The 21,454-nt window shown below is 40.4% G+C and overlaps 1 protein-coding gene across 3 annotated transcripts in view; it reads left to right on the top strand.

Annotated features, from left to right (window-relative positions):
- The window catches only part of LOC136668231 (rho GTPase-activating protein 26-like), a 115,709-nt gene that overhangs the window by 82,428 nt on the left and 11,827 nt on the right, over positions 1-21,454 (top strand). For 2 of the 3 annotated variants that reach the window (XM_066645609.1, XM_066645607.1), the window contains exons 15-20: positions 3,873-3,957; positions 5,120-5,178; positions 9,631-9,736; positions 11,439-11,598; positions 16,207-16,357; positions 18,160-18,328. In XM_066645609.1, the coding sequence (XP_066501706.1) occupies positions 3,873-3,957; positions 5,120-5,178; positions 9,631-9,736; positions 11,439-11,598; positions 16,207-16,357; positions 18,160-18,328 (730 nt within the window). The remainder of the gene's footprint in view (positions 1-3,872; positions 3,958-5,119; positions 5,179-9,630; positions 9,737-11,438; positions 11,599-16,206; positions 16,358-18,159; positions 18,329-21,454) is intronic. The other variant, XM_066645608.1, reaches the window with a different exon arrangement.

The raw sequence follows: 21,454 nt of genomic DNA, 5'->3' as shown, positions 1-21,454 counted from the left end.
CTCTGACTTCTGAACTCAACAGTAGTGACACTGTGTCACTAAGTTCTGTATAAAGAATGAATTATGGGAGGAAGTTGTGGCCAAATTTGGTAAAGTGATTAAATGATGTTAAAACATTCCTGTCAGCACTTGATCTGTACATTTTGCAGCTGCTGTGTCAGCCATCTTAAAGCCAGCATTTTGTCCACACAGATGTTTATTTCACAAATACAAACTAGCATCTTCGAGTGTTGAATATGTTGTGATATTAGATGCTTTAATGCGTGCAGGGAAGCCATCCCCTTTTTTAAGGCCCCCTTCTGGTCATGTTTTCAACCCCTAAAATCCCATCATCAAAGTGACATCCAGAAGATGGAAAACCCCTAATGCCTTAAAAGTGGCCTAGATTTACTTTAAACATTTGTCTTCTTTCAGTACCCTCAGATCTATGAATTTGAAACTAGTCTTCGCATTTTATGTCCACCCACTCCTCCAGCGCATGCCTACAACTTGAAAGCTTTGTTCCACAGTGTGAAGGATTTGTTTTTTTAGGTTTGTAATGTAGGTTTATGTTGCCTGGCTTTCCGCATCCACAGTTGTTTCACGATGGAAACTTTCAGTCATGATTTTGACTAGTCTTTAACACCATTAAGCACTTTTATTTACACGCTATGTGTAAAAGAGCTGTGTGGCATGTCACTTATAATATAAAACAACTGCATTCGAAAACATACCTCAGTGCCACATGATAGGCATTATGGGTAATGTGATTATTTTTATGAGCATAAAAATGGATTTGGAAAGGAATCATGCTTAATAGAGCCCATACCTGTCTCATTAAAATATGACTAGAACTGAATCAGGTTTATGATTTCAGTGGAAGCAATTATTCATGACACAGTCTGGTGTATCACTGAATATCTGTTGAGATATCTCTGTAGAGATAGAGGGCACAACACTAGACATTAATGCTTTTAACTCTGCCATTTTGTGGTCAACTACCATTGTTGCTGCAATTGTGGGTGCCAGTGTGTTAGGCCATATCTGTAACTATTATTGTAGAATACACTGATCAGCTAAATCATTTAAATGGCACTCATTAACAGCTACACTTACTGTAGCTACACTTATAATACTTCAATCACAGTCTGTAGTCCATCTGTTGTTCTTTATACTTTGTTAGACCCTTTTCATGGTTCTTCAGTCCTCAGGAGCAGCACAGAGCAGGCATGTTTTTGGTGGTGGATCAGACGCAGCAGTGCTGCTAGAGGTTTTAAACACCTCACTATGTTTGGACTATTTTTAGTCCATCAACCAAAAATATCCAGCCAACTGATGAGAAATATTTCATTTTGAACCGACTGTTTAGTTTAAGTGTAGCCTTTCTAGCCGGGACAGCATTAGCAGTCCAGGAAACTCACAGACCAATCACAAGTGTTGTACATATCACATGTGAAGCTACTCAGCCAATCAGATCTGTGTATGATGATGAACGATCCAACTCCATTGCATGACACACAAATAGCAGGGCTTCAGACATTGCTACACTGGGACCAATGTAAATAGTCAACAGGACCATTAAAAGCGCTTTTGGGACTATTTTGGGACACTGTTGTGTTATAAACGTTATAAATTAGGAGACAGATCATTGTTGAAGTATTGATGGGAGTTCTCGTAATGCTGAACATGGAGTATGTTTACGGATACATTCCCACGCTTCAGCAAAAAGAGCCACGTTACACATTAGAATGTTCGGGACCTTGACCTGAGGAATTTTTCTCTAATTGCATCTTAATTAACTAAATGACACATACACTGTGCAGCAACAGATGAACTACTCTCTCTGACAAGAGGTCACTTTAATGTTATGGTTTATCAGTGCATTTTCATATTTATTGTCACTCCAATTATTGTTGTACTAAGGTCATTGGCAATAGGCTCCATTTCTGGTTCAGTTTAACAGCAACTGAAAAACAGCAGTACAATCGCATCAGTTGCTTTGAACCCACTGCGCTTGGATAAGGTAAACAGTTTCCATAAATAGGTCGCAAGTGTATATATTACTACACAAAGATCTGCTAGAGAGGATGTAATAACTTCATTTCCTTCAGCTGCTATTCTTTCCATTGCATTGTAATACGTCTCGGACAATACAAAGAGCCTGGGGGATAATATTAGCTGGAATTCCCTCCATTACGTGAGGGGAAGTAGAAGGAACACAACCTCACACAGTGAAGATTGATGGACATGAACCTGTTCCCCTGGTGAGCCCTAGCTCCTATCTGTGTTGACGGTGAATCAACAAAAGATCTGGACACATCATTGTCTTGTAACCATGCTGTGTAGAGATGAGATAAAGCCTGTTCTGTCTGTGTGGGGTAGTCTTTGTTTTATTTAGTGTTTTTCAGAACACCAACTTTATTAGAAACACCTATGTTTTATGTCCGAAACATAGCAGATATGATTTGGGTGGTGGATTATTCTCAACGCTGCACTGACACTGACCTGGTGGTCCTGTTAGTGTGTGTTGTGCTGCTGAGAATGGATCAGACACAGCAGCGCTACTGGAGTTTTTAAACCCCTCGGTGTCACTGCTGCACAGATTAGTCCACCAACCTACAATGCAAACTATGCAGTATTCCTGCTCTATGACTGTCTTGTGAGGGCCATGACCTTTGAAAAAGAGAACTACAAAGTGCACATGCACAGTCAGTGGACAGGACATGATTAAGTCAAGTCTTTGGTGCTTCTAATTTCATTTATAAATGCCTGTGCAGTTTCAGTGTTCTAGTGCAGGGATTCTCTCAGCGTTTGCTACATGTACTTTCAGATCCAGGGTTTAGACTTGTCTCCTAACTGTGGAAACATTGAGAAGAAAAAAGAAAAAAAAACCTGTTTGTGAAATCTGATTTTCTCCTGTCTGTCTGGTGGGAACACTTTTGGTGGTCTGCCAGGTCTTGCTCGACTGTGGGTGTTTTTTTTTTATTTATATTTTTTCCCTCTTCTGTGAGTTCTTGCTTTTTGTGTCTTTAATCTTCTAAGAAATATCCACTTTTTATAATTGAATATTTTATGGCAGCTAATGTTTGGGAAAATCATGTTAGAAAAGACACTGGTTGAAAGGATGGAAGACTTTAGATGGCAATAGCTGTGCGGAAGTAAAGAGTGGACAAGTTAAATACTAATAAATGCTGTTTTTCTCTGAAAAATGAATAACGTAATAAACTGCACAAGTCAGTAATTCTTTATTTATTATTTAATTTTAATGTATAGACATATGCATTGACATCATTTTCCTACTGAGACATATCGCCTCAGTCAGATCGAGTGGCAAAACTATTGGCTGCGTTTACCGTGCTCTTAAAAAATAGCTTTTTTTTTTTTTAAGGGTTCTTTAGTTAAGACAAGGATCCTATATAGAACCATACGAACTCAGTATTCATTTCCATGCTTAAAGGAATCTTTGCATCATGAAAGGACTTCTCAGATACATGAAATCTGTTTATTATTCTTCGCAGCATGTGTGTTTCACTACACGGATTGGGTTAAATGCGGAGAACAAATTGCTCTGTGTGCAAGCGTAGTGGCCAATAAAGTGATTCTAATTCTAATCCCCAACCTTTTTGAGAATGGTTCTATACAGCACCAAGGAAGGTTCTGCTATTGTTATGTTTTTTTTACTATTTAAAGTTTTTAATAGTAGAAGAAACTTTCTTGATGAAAACAAACCCTCTTTAGAACCATTTTAAAAAGAGTTTCAACATAGACCTATTTATAGATTTTCCATCAGTCAAATTTCACAATGCAGCATGCTAAGGGTTTTTTGAGTGTTCATGGTTCTAGATTGCATTGTGAGTGTATATCTAAACTATCACCTCTCCCTCACCCCTCAGACCCCAAAACCTTTGCTGATGTAGAACTGGACAGCTCCGAGTGGGAGATCAAGACCATCACCAGTGCTATCAAACACTACCTCAGGTACCAGCCCCCTCTGTCATGCTCTCATTCCCCCCCCCTGCTGTGCCTCTGTGTGAGTGTGTGTGTCCTGCTGCGCTTCCTCGGTTTGTGTCATGCAGGGCTGGCTGGTTTGAAGGCAACTGCTGGAGGTGTTTAATTCTCTTCCCTGCTGGCCTCCTGTATCTCTATCCTCCACAGTTGAAGTCATGTTGTAATAGGAGACTCAATATACGGTCGTTGGCATTGATTTTTGTAATAATTACATTTCAGATTTTGACTATGTTTGTGGTTGTGTTATCTCAAAAAACAACAACAACAAAGCAGCAAATATAATAGTGTGGTGAAGATGCGCCTAGGGTCACCATCCTCAATGCCAAACATCAACTACAAGGGGTACAACTGGAGTGTGTGGTTTGTTGTTTGTTGTGGAGTGGTACTTAACTATGTGATTCTAAACTAGTCATATAACATCAGTACCTGAAATCGCTAAGGTTTATGTGGCTTACTGCAATCATTTCCTCACAGAAATATTGAAAATATTGAAATCTGACATGAATCCTTCTCAGAATAGAAGAGAAAATGTTACTGCAGCAAAGAGGGCCCAATAATTTATTAATTTTAGACATGAAACAATATGAAAATTGAATATTACGATTATTGTGGCAAATATTATCACCATTATTCGTATTACCATTGAATTTTTTAAATGTGCTAAGTTTAAATGACTGATTTACACAATAATTGTGGGGAAACACTGTTCTTTCTGGTTTGTTTATGTTCAGGCACTCTGCATCTTTTAAAAGCCATGTTTGTACATGGCTGAATTTAAGTTTTTGTTTGCTGTTTGAATTACCTCAGTAACTGTCTATGTTTACTTTCATGCAGTTAGAGTCAATTCCACCTACAGCAAAAAAATAAGTCAATATTACCCACCTATGGAGCAGGAATAGAGCAATATCCTCATTTTAGTTCATGCTTTTTAACATTTTAAGATCTCTTTATTGTCTAAATTCCTCTAAGATTTTAGATTCTCCCACTCTGTTAGACACACCAGCCTTGTTGGTCCACCTTGTAGATGTAAAGCCAAAGACAGTAGCTCATCTGTCGCTGCACAGTTTGTATATTTGTATATGTGTATACCAGTATAGGTGTTTTTTCACCCCTGTTTGTGCTTTGTTGACAGGATGTTACCTGCACCTCTGATGACCTACCAGTACCAGAGGAGCTTCATAAAAGCTGCCAGTGAGTTCAAGAGCTTTCTGTATTCTTGTTTCCGTTCTCTTCCACTTGCCTGTGATCCGTCTGGTCTGATAGGTCTCTCCCTCTTTCTGTCTCCATCGAGAGTGCACCGGCTCCATTTCCTCTGATTTATATTGACAGCTTTGATAGCCCCTGATAACTGGACTTTTGTGAGCTCTCATAAAGTTGCCCTCGTCATGGTCAGCAGTAGGAAGTTGGGGGCGTGGAGCCTGGCCAGTGAAAGGGAAGCAGGTTTTTACAGCACGGCGTCTGTCTTCCTTCCGACATTATCAGCTGTTGTTGTAACACACCTTTTTTTTCTATCATCCGTCTTTCTATCCTAGACCCTCCCTTTAACCTCTAAGACAACCGTTAGTAATTATGTAATTGCTTAATGACACATAAGTACATTTCCATGCCATGTCTGTTCTGGGTAACTACGTATACAGAGTTTACTGAGTACAAAACAAGCTGTACACACAACAAATTGTCAACAAATACAATTTACAAAGAAATATCTTATAAACACAAACGTGCTCTGTTTTCAAAGTGTTATCTGTATTTTCAACTAAATATTCTTGTGTTTAATTGATGTGTGTGAGCAGTAGAGGAGGTTTCATGTTGTTTTCACCTGGGGCAAATCATAATGAAGACACATTTCACTGTAAATTCAATCACAAATAAATGCACATTGCATTATTATTCATAAAACATGCTTTACTCTTCTCCTCTATACCTCCTTTCTGCATTTCCTCAGCCTCTGTTAGCCCTATGATGGCGTTTAATGAGGCTCATGTCCTTGTGTGAACCCTTTTTTCTTTCGTTCTCTGCATCTTTTTTTGGGCTTATTTTATTTTACGAGACTTTGCTCCTTCCTTTTTCTCTGCTCCCTCTTCGTTTTCTTTCTCCTAGTCTCTCCATCGCTGTTATGTGAAAAAAGGGCATGGTGCCACCTGGGGTCCGCCTATCGTCTGGTAAATAGAGGGACGTAGAAAGTCAGGGGATTGGAATGTGTACGCAGGCCAGAGAAGAGTGTTTGTGTATGTGCCGCTGCATGGAGACAAAAAACAAACAAAAAAAAAAAGCTGTGCATGAAAAACCCAGAAAATAGCTGATCAAGGACAGCGGTGATAGAAGAAAGTGTGTCTATGCACGCTACCGCATCTGTGTTTGTTTACATACAGTCTGAGGACACATAGTTGAGTATCTCTTGACTTTAGAGGCAAATAGGTTACAAGATTATTAATTTTACAAGATGTGAAAATGTCAACACAAAACCAAGTCTAAACTGCAGTGTCAAGTACCCTAAGTTGGTGCTATCCACCTCTATGATGCATATTTACACTAGGGGTAAATTCAGTAAATTTATAAATTTGTAATTTGATTTCACATGATCCTTTTGACCTGTTCAAGTTTAAACATTGACATTTATAGTTTGTAACAAGCATTAATGGGTTTTTACATTTTACCTCTGTAGTTTTACGGTGACTCCTTCGGTAAAGAGTCCTGGAAAAGAGCTGACACATTGTGGAAGAAATATGGTCCCTTTTTTTTCTTCAAATATATTGTGCATTTATTTAGTACTAATGTTATTGGTTTATGGAGTCGACTCCAGGAGTTTCAACTCTATAAATCATTGGCAGTTGATTTGAGTGACTCCCAGACGCTTAGAAATTATTCTTTGGGGGTTGTCGACTATTCGCTATTCTGCCTGGCCATTCTTGTTGCCCTGACAACAGTAAACAGACTAAGCCATTTCCTGTTTTATTTCCTAGTGATTCTGTGTTTTCAATTTAGAAATAACGGGTCATTTATTCTTTCACATTTTGGTTTAGTTTTTATTCATTGGCGAAAAGTGCAAAACATTTAATCATAATTCTTGTTTTCAAATGATTATTTTTGCTTAGTTGTTGTCTAGTCATCAGCGAATATTTTTATAGTTTGAATAGAATAGTTTGCTTTGCTGCACACCCCTTGCAATAGTTCTGTGCCCCCCACTTTCAGAACCATTGATCTTAAGGCCTTCTGTTCAGCTTGTGGAGCCCTAACCAAGTAACCACCTTATTTGGCTTTACCTAGATACCACAGAGAAGATATCCTTCTTGGATCATTTTCTAAGAACTTGTTTAATAATATGTTTTTAAACCCAAACGTATTGATGTAATAAGAAATCTACTACAGTACCGCAGAGCAAAAATATCATATTAAATATAAATGAATGAAAATTACTGAGATACATTTTGTAGTTCCCAAAAAAATCATTAGATTATTAGTGCTTTTGAATGATTACACGAGCATGATAGAGCTCATGAAAAAAAATTTGTCCTTGAGCTTCTCTGGCCAGTCTGAGCTTCAGTTACCGCAGCACTGCCAAACCCATAAAAAAACCCCTGCCAAATATTTGCTCTATATTTACCCCCAAACCTTTATCCAAACTGCAGTTCACATGTGGGCCTTCTAAAGTGTGCCAACTCCATGCCAGTTTTTCTTTACTTCTCTTCCTCCACAGAACCACCCAATGTCCAGACCAAATTTTTGTCCGTATTAGATTCCTTTAATATTGATTTTCAGCAAATAATGGGTCAGATCTGATATATTTAAAGCAGCCTCACTGTGCATGCATCAAGTTACTCAAAATGTTACTTTAAGTCTTTAAGCATATAACTTAACAAAGGATCTTGAGGTATTATTTACAGGTGTAGTATGCCATTGCTTCATGTTGGTTACAAACGCTAGGAATATTGAGTGATTGTTATATAGTTTGTAAAATAATTAAAACACATCATAGGAAAAGAGAACTGACACATCAGGCCATGGGCACACTCTCTGGTGGTCCTTGAGCCTAGTGAGGCCCTTGGTGGTCATAAACATCAACCTTAATAATAACTGACAACAATGCTATAAAAGTGAAATGCTACAAAAATGCTAACAGTAAACACTGCTAACACAAGTTGTGTAATAGCACTGGCAATTTCTTCAGTAATACAATCACACACCCCACATACATATAATTTACATAACACCGTAAACACCCCTGACTTTATAGGATAAGCCACAGAAAACAGGTGTCTGATAGTGCTAACAAATGTAATGCCTGTGATATATGGGAATGGATTTTGGTCTACAGCTGAGGTAATTGCTAATTGCTTTTTTAACATTGTAAATAAGTGGCAGTTAAGTACTTTGAGATGTCCTTGGCTTTTTTAACGTCTTCTGGGAGAGGACTGGGGATTATTAGTGTATCATGGGTGCTAGATAGATTACACTGTCAGTGACCTTTGGAAGAGAAATGCTTGGTGGCTTATAGTCGATGCCAGTAGGCGGTGTCAATCTGCTCCTGGCCGGTAGGAGGCGCCGTCGCTGTGTTTTCAGTTACGTGTTTGCGGTTTGGACAACGGGAGCGAGTCTGTGAGCCAGCTGACAGCAGAGAAAATGGCCTGCAGGGAAAGATATGTGTGGACGAATGCACGCATGTACACACACACACACACACACACACGGGAGCAGAAACACGTTTTTTAGGGTGTGGACCGTGATGAAGACTGAGCTGAGAGACCTGAAGGGAGAGTTGGGAGGACATTAAACTGTCTAGTCTCAGGATGAGATAAGTGTGGTGTGACCCAGATACCAGTTTTAAGAGAGATGGATGATTATATTTCTGGCTTATTAAACTATATTTTAAAGTTTTCACAGAAGCTTTAACAGCTAAATATAATATAAGACGCTGGAATTAGTAGTGAGGGGACACATTATTTCAGTTTCCATTATTTTTCCTCTTCTCCCATTTGCTTTCAATTTCTCATAGAAATCTGCAAGAGTATAATTTCTAAACTTCTTAGGAATTAATTGTTGCTCTGGGGCAACAAGTCCATTATTCTGAGAACAAGGGTATCCATGTTGTTTTTAATATATACATAATAAAAACAGTAATCATTTCAATAATAGAGATCTTTATTTGTAAAGCATTTTTCATAAATGAATGAAACAATTTTGAATAAGAAATTTTAAATTTCAAAAAGCATAACAGCAATAAAATAATTCATAATTTATAAAGGAGGATGCTTAAAAAAATATGAAGCTGTAATAAAAGCAAATGCTGATGATGTGATGATAATTTTCTGTTAAATAGCTTGCTTTTATTACTCAACACTAAAAAATGTTTAGCTTGTATTTAATGACTCTTTGATTAGAAGCTAGTGCTCAGAGAAAGTATGTCTGACATTGTGCACCTAAGTACATAAGCCCATAAGTATGGCCTGAGTGAGTTGGGGTGTGTGTTTGGATGCCAGAGCAGTTGTATGTCGTTTCTGGGCAGTGATACTAAAGCTTACTCACGCCCTACACCTGCAGCGAGAAATAGCATTAAAATGTATTTGCACATGGTAATGTAATAGAAAGCTTTAAAAAAAAAGACCATTAAACTGACTCTTGTTTTACTCTTCAATTTTCTCTCAGAGCTGGATAATCCGGAGGCTCGTGTGGCTGAAATCCACAGCATTGTTCATCGTCTCCCCGAGAAGAACAGGCAGATGTTGGAACTGCTGATAAAACACCTGGCCAAGTAGGACACCACACACCCCACCCCCTCTTACGACCTTAGAAATCTCACTATGACCTGGCCATAAGAGGATTGCAGTTGTATTTGGCTTAAAGCTGTCAACAGCAATAAAACAGGGCTACAAAAAGCAAATGATTCAAATGTGCCTCTATTTAAATGTGTTTTGCCTTCCGATCCTCCATTTTCACTTGTTTATTACTCACACAAATTACCTCAATTTAATCCATTGAAATATGCATTATACATTAACTGAGTTTTCACAGCAGCCATTATATGCCATTTTTGCCTTTAACGAGAGGCCCTCATTTGAACTGTGATCGTTTTCTCTGTAATTATGTAGATGAACTATGTAAAGCAATGCATGTGATTTAGACATTTTCAGGATTTTCATATTCATAGGGGAGCAAACGTCAATATTTATTATTATTATTTTATTATTATTGTGGCAGCATAAACTGTGTACACGTTTTCACGTAAAGTAAGTAGCACATGTTATATTCGGAACATGAGGGATTTAATTTGGGTTTGAAACGTTCTCACACCTTCCTTACATTCTCATTGCTCACTAGCAGCTCAACCCAGCAATACATTTAATCATGCATTAATTAATTAATTACATTTTGGAGTGAAATTTGAACAGCTGATCCAGGCAAAAAATTTTTTTTCTCCTTTGGACTGTGTGAGGAAACTGGAGCACCCGGAGGACACCCAGACAGACACAGGGAAAACACACCAAATGTCTCACAGAAAGTGACACAAAGCAGGGTTTGCTGGAGACAGTAACTCTACAGTAACACTACCTTCAGCGCCACCACACTTACTTATGGAGTTAATTTAAAGCAGTGGTTAATAAGCCCACGGCTCTGAAATTTCCAAGAATCCTCAAGACAGTTGTGGAAATCTCTTGCAGCCTGAAGAGTTATGTTTTATTGTTTTCACAAAGCAGATAAGAGCGGCAGAAAGGATCTGTTATCCGCTTTTGCTTGATGACTTGTGATGTATTTATCATCGCCATCCAATGACAAACATGCATCTCCAAAATTGTAATCTTTTTAAGAGAAAGAATAAAACCTTAACTTTCAGTGAAGTCAATGTAAAATTAATTTATTCAGAGTAATTTTGGAGCATTTCTATTGGTTCATTCATCATGAAATTTTCACACTGTGTGAAGGAACGCTGCAGATATAGTAAACAAAAACTGGACAAAAATGGAGATACATGTTTTAGGTTGGACAGCGATGATATGCTCTCTTTTTACACACCCCCACAATGATTGACCATCTTCAGGGACTTTTCAGTCTATTTATTTTAATAACCCTATGCCACCAAAAGTCACTGATCCTTGTGTAGCACTCGCAGCTATAACTGGAAATGTATTCGCATGAGGTTTCATTGTGGCGCTGACATTGGTGTAAGCTGACTAACAGGCCAGTCCTGTTTCTCAGAGGCAGAAACGATGTTGAGGTATGACAGTAGCCTTGGTGTAGAGCCTCGATTGGTTCCTCAAATCTCAAGTCCTGAGTTTGGTTGGCTTTACAGCTCAGCTGGTTCAGAGGATCCTCAGCCTACACGCTACACTAGCCTACGTTGACTGCACACTTTTACATCTGCAGCTTTTGGCCCACACTTTTCTTGAGTGTGTCTCAGAGTTCTTAACCATGTCATGCCGTTATGTAAACTGAAGTAACTCTAGCCCTTCCTGCAGTGTGGCCAGCCACCACCAGCAGAACCTGATGACCGTGGCCAACCTGGGTGTGGTGTTCGGCCCCACGCTGCTCCGGCCGCAGGAGGAAACCGTGGCCGCCATTATGGACATCAAGTTTCAGAACATCGTGGTGGAGATCTTGATCGAGAATCATGATATGGTGAGTTATGATGAAGAAAATAACCTTGCAATCAGTCCATTTACTTTTCTTCTTAGGTGTTGAGATGGAAATGCACATAACTCACATTTTGTTGGATTTGAAATAAAATCACTGTGTAAACATCATGTAGTGACATAATGGCGGACAGCGCTAATAATCACAATCATTCATTCATTATCTGTGACTGTTTATCCAGTTCAGGGTCGCAGTGGGTCCAGAGCCTACCCGGAATCATTGAGTGCAAGGCAGGAATACACCCTGGAGTGGTCGCCAGTCCTTCACAGGGCAACACAGACACACAAACATTCACTCACACACACACACAGGCACTTCTGAGTCGCCAATCCACCTACCAACTTGTGTTATTGGACAGTGGGAGGAAACCGGAGCCCCCGGACACCACACTCCTCACAGACAGTCACCTGGAGGAAACCCACGCAGACACAGGGAGAACACACCACACTCCTCACAGACAGTCACCTGGAGGAAACCCACGCAGACACAGGGAGAACACACCACACTCCTCACAGACAGTCACCTGGAGAAAACCCACGCAGACATTGGGAGAACACACCACACTCCTCACTGACAGTCACCCGGAGGAAACCCACGCAGACACAGGGAGAACACACCACACTCCTCACTGACAGTCACCCGGAGGAAACCCACACAGACACAGGGAGAACACACCACACTCCTCACAGACAGTCACACGGAGGAAACCCACGCGGACACAGGGAGAACACACCACACTCCTCACAGACAGTCACCCGGAGGAAACCCACTCAGACACAGACAGAACACACCACACTCCTCACAGACAGTCACCCGGAGGAAACCCATGCAGACACATGGAGAACACACCACACTCCTCACAGACAATCACCCGGAGGAAACCCACGCAGACACCAGGAGAACACACCACACTCCTCACAGACAGTCACCCGGCGGAAACCCACGCAGACACAGGGAGAACACATCACACTCCTCACAGACAGTCACCCGGAGGAAACCCACGCGGATACAGGGAGAACACACCACACTCCTCACAGACAGTCACCTGGAGGAAACCCACACAGACACCGGGAGAACACACCACACTCCTCACAGACAGTCACCCGGAGGAAACCCACACAGACACAGGAAGAACACACCACACTCTTCACAGACAGTCACCCGGAGCGGAACTCAAAACCACAACCTCCAGGTTCCTGGAGCTGTGTGACTGCGACACTAACCTGATGCGTCACCATGACGCCCCAATCACAATCAGTTATTGTGTAATAATACTGACAGATTCCCCACTGCAGTGGAACTAGTCTTGTGCACATATACCAAATGACTGTGGGCCCCTACGCATTCCATGTTTCTTCAGAAGTCAGGTTTACTAATGGATAGTTTGTCCTTTTTTCCACAGGAACAGCTACTGCTCTTCTGATAGGGCGTTACACAAGATTTAGGAACATTTTCAGCGTATTATTCATGCACAGAAACATTATTGAGATCAGGTTCTGATGTGGGATGATGAGTTCTGGGTCATGAAATTTACTCCTACACATCCCAGAGGTATTGTACTCGTGTTACTCCAGAGAACACAGGCCAGTGATGATTTGTTTACACACCTCAAACAAGTACTTGGCACAGGACATAGAGTTCATTCCTGCCCTCCTCCATAAGTTACATAGTGCAGTTTCAGCAGTGCTGAGCCCAGAGTATTCTCCATATTACACGTCATTGGAGAATCTCAACCATTTCGAAGTTCTAATTTTAAGATAAAAATATTACGTAACGTTCCTTTAAAGGAACTAAAACTTGTAAGTGGATGGAAATTGAGGAAGCTCTAAGAAATTAGAGGGAAGTACATTTTTTTTTCGAAGTGAAGACAAAAACAGAAGCTTCCTTTTCAAACCGTATTTGTCTTGTGTGATTTTTGTGCAGAAGCAATTTTTCAGTCTAATTGCTCCTTCTCCTTGCTTGATATAAAACAGGCCAAATATCCAGTCAGTTCACATTAGTGCACTGGGTTAACGTTAGTGAAAGTTGGTGAATGTTGTTAATATGCATTGACTCCACCCTGATTGGTCATAAGCCCCCATTACTTGTTAGATACAATAATATGGTTCCAGTGTATTTCCCACTGCAATGGAACATACCCTGTTTGACCACAAGTTTGTTTACATTTGCATATCCCTCATTCTCTCTCCTTCAGGAGCTGCCTCCACTCTAATCCTGCACTAGATTAAGGAATATCTGAGGTTGTTTATTTGTCTCCAACCTAATTTGCCACAAGCTTCCATTACTTTAGTTACAATACCATTGTGACTAAAATAAAAAAAAAATAAAGAAGCAAACTTCACACAAACAAATTGTTTTGGATAACTGTGGTACATTAAATATTTAATTGGAAATACCTCATCACTGTAAATAACTAGAAGCTAAATGGCTTGTTTTGGAGGAGGAAAAGCCCTTGGCTTATAGACCTCAAAGAACAGCCTGAGCTCCACATATTTACATGTGCAGCCTTCTCGCTCAGCTGTGAAGTCATTGGGCTGGCGCGAGGGTTTTACGAGCTGAATGCCACATCGCTCCATTGACACAAGAGTGTGAATAGAGTGGATAAAGCCCCTCTTCAAGGGGTTGAGAGGAAGCCGCAGTGCATCGTCTAGCATCCAACTCTATTGCAAGAGACTCGCATTAGCCATAGCAGGTAACTTCAAAGCTGGAAAGAGGGGCGAGGTGGGTGCCCGCAGCTCCTTCTTAAAGGGCAGGCAGCTCACATGGGGTTTCCACAGCAACCGGCAAACTGGCCAAGGTTTGCCTCAGCAACCTGAGCCTTGGGGGAAAGGTCGTTGGGGTGGGCGGGTGGAGTTGATTGATTTTTGCCTTGGACCTACATGCTTTACTCATCTGTTCTCACATGATGGTGGATGGGAATATAAAATGAGGCTTGATTTGAAGGCTGCCTTCCTAGGGCCCTAATCTTTGGGTCTATTAACTAGGCCTCTGCATTGGAAGTGCCAGAGCTTCATAACAACTTTGTCAAGACTTGTTAAATCGTTCATGAACATAAAAATAGATGTTGTTTTCTAGGAACTTGCCTAGAACCTGTGTACAGTACTGTACAAGAATGAAGGTCTCTGATTTTCTCAGTACTGTGATTTATATAATGCTTATGGATGCATTATGAGGTCCCTGTATATGAGAACATCAACTAAAGTATTACTAAATGTACAGACAAGCTCTGAAGTCAAGACCAGAATTGGCTCTCGACAAAATGTTGGTGACAAATGGAAGAAAAAACAAACAAGTCCCTTGTTGTACTGTACTGGCTTTTTCAGATCTGAGTTCAAATCTAGGTGCAGTTTCAACTACAGCATAGTACCAGTCATAGCAACAGGAAACAGCACTAATCTGCAAACTTGTCTTCACTGCTGCACCGCCTCCTTCAGCTTCTGCAAGCAACCCGGAAAAGCCAAGAGATCAGCTATCTACTAATTTATCTCCGCAGAAAGTGAAGAAGGCCCTTGGCGTTCAGCCTCAGATGGTTGATATTAATTTGTGGTCACCAAGGAAAATTCCCCACAGCCAGTGAGCCACAGTTATCATCTAGAAATGACAAAGTGAAGCATTCAAACAAAAATATCACAGATCAGATTAGGTGAACACAAGCATGTGTGCATTAAAACGCCTGTTCATTTGTTTATACTGTAAAAAAAAAAAAAAAAAAAAAAAAATAGGGTGTTTCCACCCTAATGTGCTCAGTTGAGGAAGAATCTTATGGAACAGCCTTTTAACCCATGATATATTTTTTTGGGGTGGACTATTCTCAGTCCAGCAGTGACACTGAAGGTTTAAGTACTCCAGCGGCCCTGATGTGTCTGATCCATTCAGACCAGCCAAATACACTTATACACCACAACGACACCAGGCAAAGTGGGGCAGTATATTTTTATGAATTTTTTTAAATGAATTTATATAATGCTTGTTATATAAATGTTATTTTTGTATGTAAGCTGGAGGACTTATAAACAGACAAGCAACAAGTGCATTTCTGTTCATACTGAAGCACAAAACCTTTAGTTGTTTATTTCTAGATGCAATATTAGTAAAGTAGAAATGAACAGTGTTTGTGCTTCAGTATGGAGAGAAACGCACTTGCTGCTTGACTCATATGGACACATATCCACACATATGGACAGCCATTGGCTTAGGGGCTATTGGATGCTTTTGTCTTATTGTGTATGATATTGATCATAATTTGGATTGTTTTACCACAAATCAAGCTTAGTTCAGACTGTAAAAACAGTATTCTCATATTTACATATACACATCTACCAGACGTGAGTTTGATCACACAGATTCCCTGAAAATGAAAACATGAAATGGTGAATGATAAAACTTGGTAAGATTTGTGTGTCTGCTAAAAAAAAACACAGGAAACGTATTGATTTTATTTCAGAAAACATAGTTTGTCCCTTTCGTTTCATTCTTAAAATCCTCTATCAGGTACAAATAGGCAATTCTTTCAGCAGCCCTACCACTGTGAAAATATTTACTCAAGTCTTACTGGCCTCACTGGAAGCTCCTCCTGTATTTCCCTTTCCCCAGATCTTCAAAGACTCGCCGGCTCCTGGAGCAGGACAGAGCAGCCAACAGCTGAACCTGCCCAGGAGAAAGAGCACAGAGAGCAAAGCCCCTTCCTGCAGCGAGAGACCCCTCACCCTCTTCCGTACTCCCACACACTTGGAGAAAGACAGAGGTGGGGACCATTTCTATTTATGAAATCGTGTTCTAGAACACATTACAGGATTATGTTTAGTTAGAGATGTGTACTGCGTGACCAAACATTTGTGGGCACCTGATTAGCCACCGTTTATTTCTGAAACGAAGGGTGTTATCGGGGAGTTGGTCACACATTTCTGCAGTAACCGTTTCTACTTTTCTAGAAAGAACTTACATAAGATGTTGGAACATTGCACTGAGGATTTTATTTCGTTTAGACACCAGAGAATTAATGAGGTCAGGTACTGGTGTTGGATGATTAGTTCTGGATCACAAATCCTGCTCCAACTCATCTCAGATGTCTTCAAATCCAGGTCCCAGGCCATGATTTTAAAAAGGCCAGCTGGAATGACACTATAGCTGCAACGGCTAATGCACCTAACTTGCCAGGTGTTGTGTCATACTGGCTGGTCGTTGCAAAATCACGGGTTGGAACATACAGGGTGGGCCATTTATATGGATACACCTTAATAAAATGGGAATGGTTGGTGATATTAACTTCCTGTTTGTGGCACATTAGTATATGGGGGGGGGGGGACTTTTCAAGACGGGTGGTGACCATGGCGGCCATTTTGAAGTCGGCCGTTTTGGATCCAACTTTTGTTTTTTCAATGGGAAGGGGTCATGTGACACATCAAACTTATTGGGAATTTCACAAGAAAAACAATGGTGTGGTTGGTTTTAACATAACTTTATTCATTCATGAGGTATTTACAAGTTTCTGACCACTTATAAAATGTGTTGAAAATGCTGTCCATTGTGTTGGATCTTCTCCCACTCTTCACACACTGATAGCAAAACCACAGGAGAAATGCTAGCACAGGCTTCTAGCATCTGTAGTTTGAAGAGCTCCCCCCTCCCGTATACTAATGTGCCACAAACAGGAAGTTAATATCACCAGCCATTCCCATTTTATTAAGGTGTATCCATATAAATGGCCCACCCTGTGTGTTATATAGCTCTGTGCAAAAGTCAGAGACCACAAGGCATTTACTTTCTTGTCAAAGTTTTATTCGACAGAAACCCCAACAAGTAAATATGAAGTCAACCTTTTTAATATAAAGTGTATTATTAATATAATCAGCTGTATATCAAACAAACATCTCCCATGATTCAATGAGCCCCTGATCATAGAGCCTATGTCATCTGAAGGTTTTTTGCAAAAATGTGGTGGAAAGTGTCTACTAATGTTTGGACATACAATATAAATCAGCTGTGATTCTTGTCTGAAATATTTTACAGATGGATATACAGCATTAAAGGCAGACAACTGGGCCTAGCTACTATTTTGTTGCCTTAGAGATGACATGATCTATAGATGCCTATTTATTCCTGTCTAGTCTTGTCAAGTTCACTTATTAAACATCCGTCCCCATCATGTCTGATCCACATCTCTTCACAGTCCTAGAGTTTGCAGCTGGCTTTCATTTGCATCCAGTGAATGGTATATTCAGATGAAACTGCAGGCAACAGAAACAGCAGAACTAGAATAATCAAGTCTTAGTTGACTTAACTACACAATATTGGCTTTTAATTAGGATTATGATTTTGCTAAAAATGCACAGAGCAATACTATTTACTTATGTGCTTTTACAGTCGTAATTACAAGTAGAATTTGTTTTTTGGAGTTATTCCAAGTTATTCAGGTACGACTTGGAATCTCAGCAGGCTTGGTTATTCTGAAAGCTGCTAAAATGTTTTGACCATTTTGTCTTTGGCTAGTGAAATCACGCTAGCACTTATAAGTCATCAGGGGGTTAACAAATTATTTCTCAACAGCAGCAGTGGATAAAAGGAACAGCGTGGTCCTAAACTCCAGTTCAGAAACACAGTCAACATCACTCAACTGCAACAGCACTCACAACTGGAGCAAACCTAATAACCTTGGCAGCTCAGATGGAGACCAAGATGGGGTTCTTGTGGCAAGACAGAACCGGCCCAAGGCGCTGTAAGTTAGCGCATACACACACACACACTCATACACACATACATACTCATACACACCATCACACCCACTATTTGTCTTAGCAGGGAACAGTATGAATAGAGAATTGGTTTAGGGGAAATATGACATAGTGAAACAGTAGAACCTGAGAGAGAGTGTTTGTGTGGTGTACTTCTAGATAGATGCAACTCTATGTGAACTAATATGTGAGCGCCATTGTGAGCACTCTCAACCCTCAGCCATTAGTGAAAGCGAAGGACGTGGCTATAGGATGCAGAGGGGGGTTTATTATTTTTTTATTATTATTATTACTTATTTATTTAGTATTATACAGTTTGGAGGGCGGCACCGTGGTGCAGCAGGTAGTGTCGCAGTCGCACAGCTCCAGGGATCTAGGGTTGAGGGTTCGAGTCCCTCTCCAGGTGACTGTCTGTGAGGAGTGTGGTGTGTTCTCTCTGTGTCCGCATGGGTTTCCTCCGGGTGACTGTCTGTGAGGAGTGTGGTGTGTTCTCCCTGTGTCTGCGTGGGTTTCCTCCGGGTGACTGTCTGTGAGGAGTGTGGTGTGCTCTCCCTGTTCCAGTGTGGGTTTCCTCCGTGTGACTGTCTGTGAGGAGTGTGGTGTGTTCTCTCTATGTCTGCGTGGGTTTCCTCCGGGTGACTGTCCGTGAGGAGTGTGGTGTGTTCTCCCTGTGTCTGCGTGGGTTTCCTCCGGGTGACTGTCTGTGAGGAGTGTGGTGTGTTCTCCCTGTGTCTGCGTGGGTTTCCTCCGGGTGACTGTCTGTGAGGAGTGTGGTGTGTTCTCCCTGAGTCTGCGTGGGTTTCCTCCGGGTGACTGTCTGTGAGGAGTGTGGTGTGTTCTCCCTGTGTCTGTGTGGGTTTCCTCCGGGTGCTCCAGTTTCCTTCCACGTTCCAAAAACACACGTAGGTAGGTGGACTGTCGACTCAAATAAAAAGTGTCCATAGGTGTGTGAGTGAATGTGTGAGTGTGTGTTTCTCTGTGAAGGACTGGCGCCCCCTCCAGGGTGTTTTCCCGCCTTGTGCCCAGTGATTCTGGGTAGGCTCCGGACCCACCGCGACCCTGAACTGGATAAGCGCTTACAGACAACAAATGAATGAATAAATGAATGTACAGTTTGGCAGTTGGCTCTCATGATATATATATATATATATATATATATATATATATATATATATATATATATTTAATCCTGAGATAGCCACACACGTGTTTACATGCCAGATATCTGCTTTGTTTAAACCATCATTAAAATCACATATCATTCCACATATTGTTTATCTTGTGTCACACAGTATGGACATGGATATGTGTGACTTCAGGTTATGTTCACACAGCAGGTAAAAGTTGCATGAATCAAATCTGTTTGTGTCTGTGTGAACAGAACAATCGCACTGAATCTGATTGTTTCGATCAGATTTGGGCCACTTTCATATGTGGTACTGAAATCTGGTCCATATCCAATCTATGGCAATGCAGCTCTGTCTGAACATCCAGATCGGAATTCATGTGACTTTTACATCACTACATGGCCATTGAGAATGATCCATGAACTTGAGTTCAAAGCATGTTTAGGACATGGAAACTGTCTGGTCAAGGCATTTTCATTTTGTAAAAATATTGGGAAGCGAAAAATGGTTGAAAATCCATCTTAATTTCTGTGACACATTTATGAAAAAATAAAACAGGCAAAAATTGTTATTAATTGTTTTTATAAAACAAACATGAGAACAATCATCAGAAAAATGTATATATTTTATCTTATATAGTATTGTATTTTATATAACAGACAGGCCTGATGTCAGATATATGTCACATTATATACATAGTGTGGACAGCAGAATATAAAATAAATCAGATTGGATCACAAAATCCGATTTGGGCCACTTTTCCCTGCTATGTGAACATAGCCTTAGAAAACTGCCTTCAGATCAGTTCAAATTTATTGTGTGGGAAAATGCAATGATGAAGATTTATTTCAGTGTCTGGAGTTACTTAGGATCCTCTACTGGCTTTAAAGCTTTATCATGGGAGAGGAAATTACAGCACCCCACACAAGAATCAGATTCTCTCAATTTCCTGTGAGCATTTCTATTGATAACATTTGTGTCGCATTTGCTTTCAGGCTAGGAGCTGGCGTGCCACAAGGGTCAATGTTAGATCCTCTTTCATTTTCCCCTCTTTCACTATGAGCTTGCACACACTTTTATTCGCTTCACATTTTACATTTCATATTCATTAAAAAGGCATGTGGAGGCATAAACTACACCGAGTAATGATCATAAACTGTAAATACAGTAAACATTGCAGGAGAAAGGAATAAAGGGAGTCTTGGATGACTCAGACATTTTCTTGGAATACTGTTACTGAAACATTTCCTTCCCTCCTCGTCATACACAGAGCTATTAATCAGGCTCCAGGGCAAGCCAAGGCATGCTCTCTCTCTCGATGAACACAGCTCTCCTTTCCTTTATGTGGGCAATAGAGTAGCCACTGATCCAAGTTTCAGCAGGATACTACAGGCCAAGGTTATGCAAGCTGTGTGATATGGTCAGGCCACACTCTGTGGAGCTGAATTGAAGAAAGCCACTGAGGCACCAGAAACACTAACCCAATTTCAGCTGTAATGTTAAGTCAGACTTTGATCATATACAGATGATGGACTAAAAGACTGGATAATTAATGTATGATTCATCTGCTCCTCAAAACAGTCTTCGGGGACTCCCAGATGGTACACATTTTGGCTCCATCCCTAGTATTTTTCAGCCAAATAACAACAAAAAAAGCACTTCTAGAGCCACTGATTTGATTATGTGATTGTTTTTTACTGATGTAGTTTATTATATGATAATCCAAACATTTCTCTGAAATGAAGAGTATGAGTAGTTTTTTTTAATTTTTTGTTTCCCTTGGTTTTTACTTCACTCTCTACAGTAAAAGCTTATACTCCACTCTGAGGTCTTTACACTGGATGTTACAACATTTCAGTCAGGGTCTGATAGCGTTTAGCCACAAGAGCTGTATGATGCTTTTCCTATACCTGGTACCTACTATAAAACACAACAATGGCTGTCTACTTACTGAATTTCCATGTTTTTTGGGGTTGAACATGA

Source organism: Hoplias malabaricus, chromosome 15, assembly GCF_029633855.1.
Source record: "Hoplias malabaricus isolate fHopMal1 chromosome 15, fHopMal1.hap1, whole genome shotgun sequence".
Classification (NCBI taxonomy): Eukaryota; Metazoa; Chordata; class Actinopteri; order Characiformes; family Erythrinidae; genus Hoplias; species Hoplias malabaricus.
Note: the sequence above shows the minus strand (reverse complement) of the source record. Positions and strands in the feature narration are given on the sequence as shown.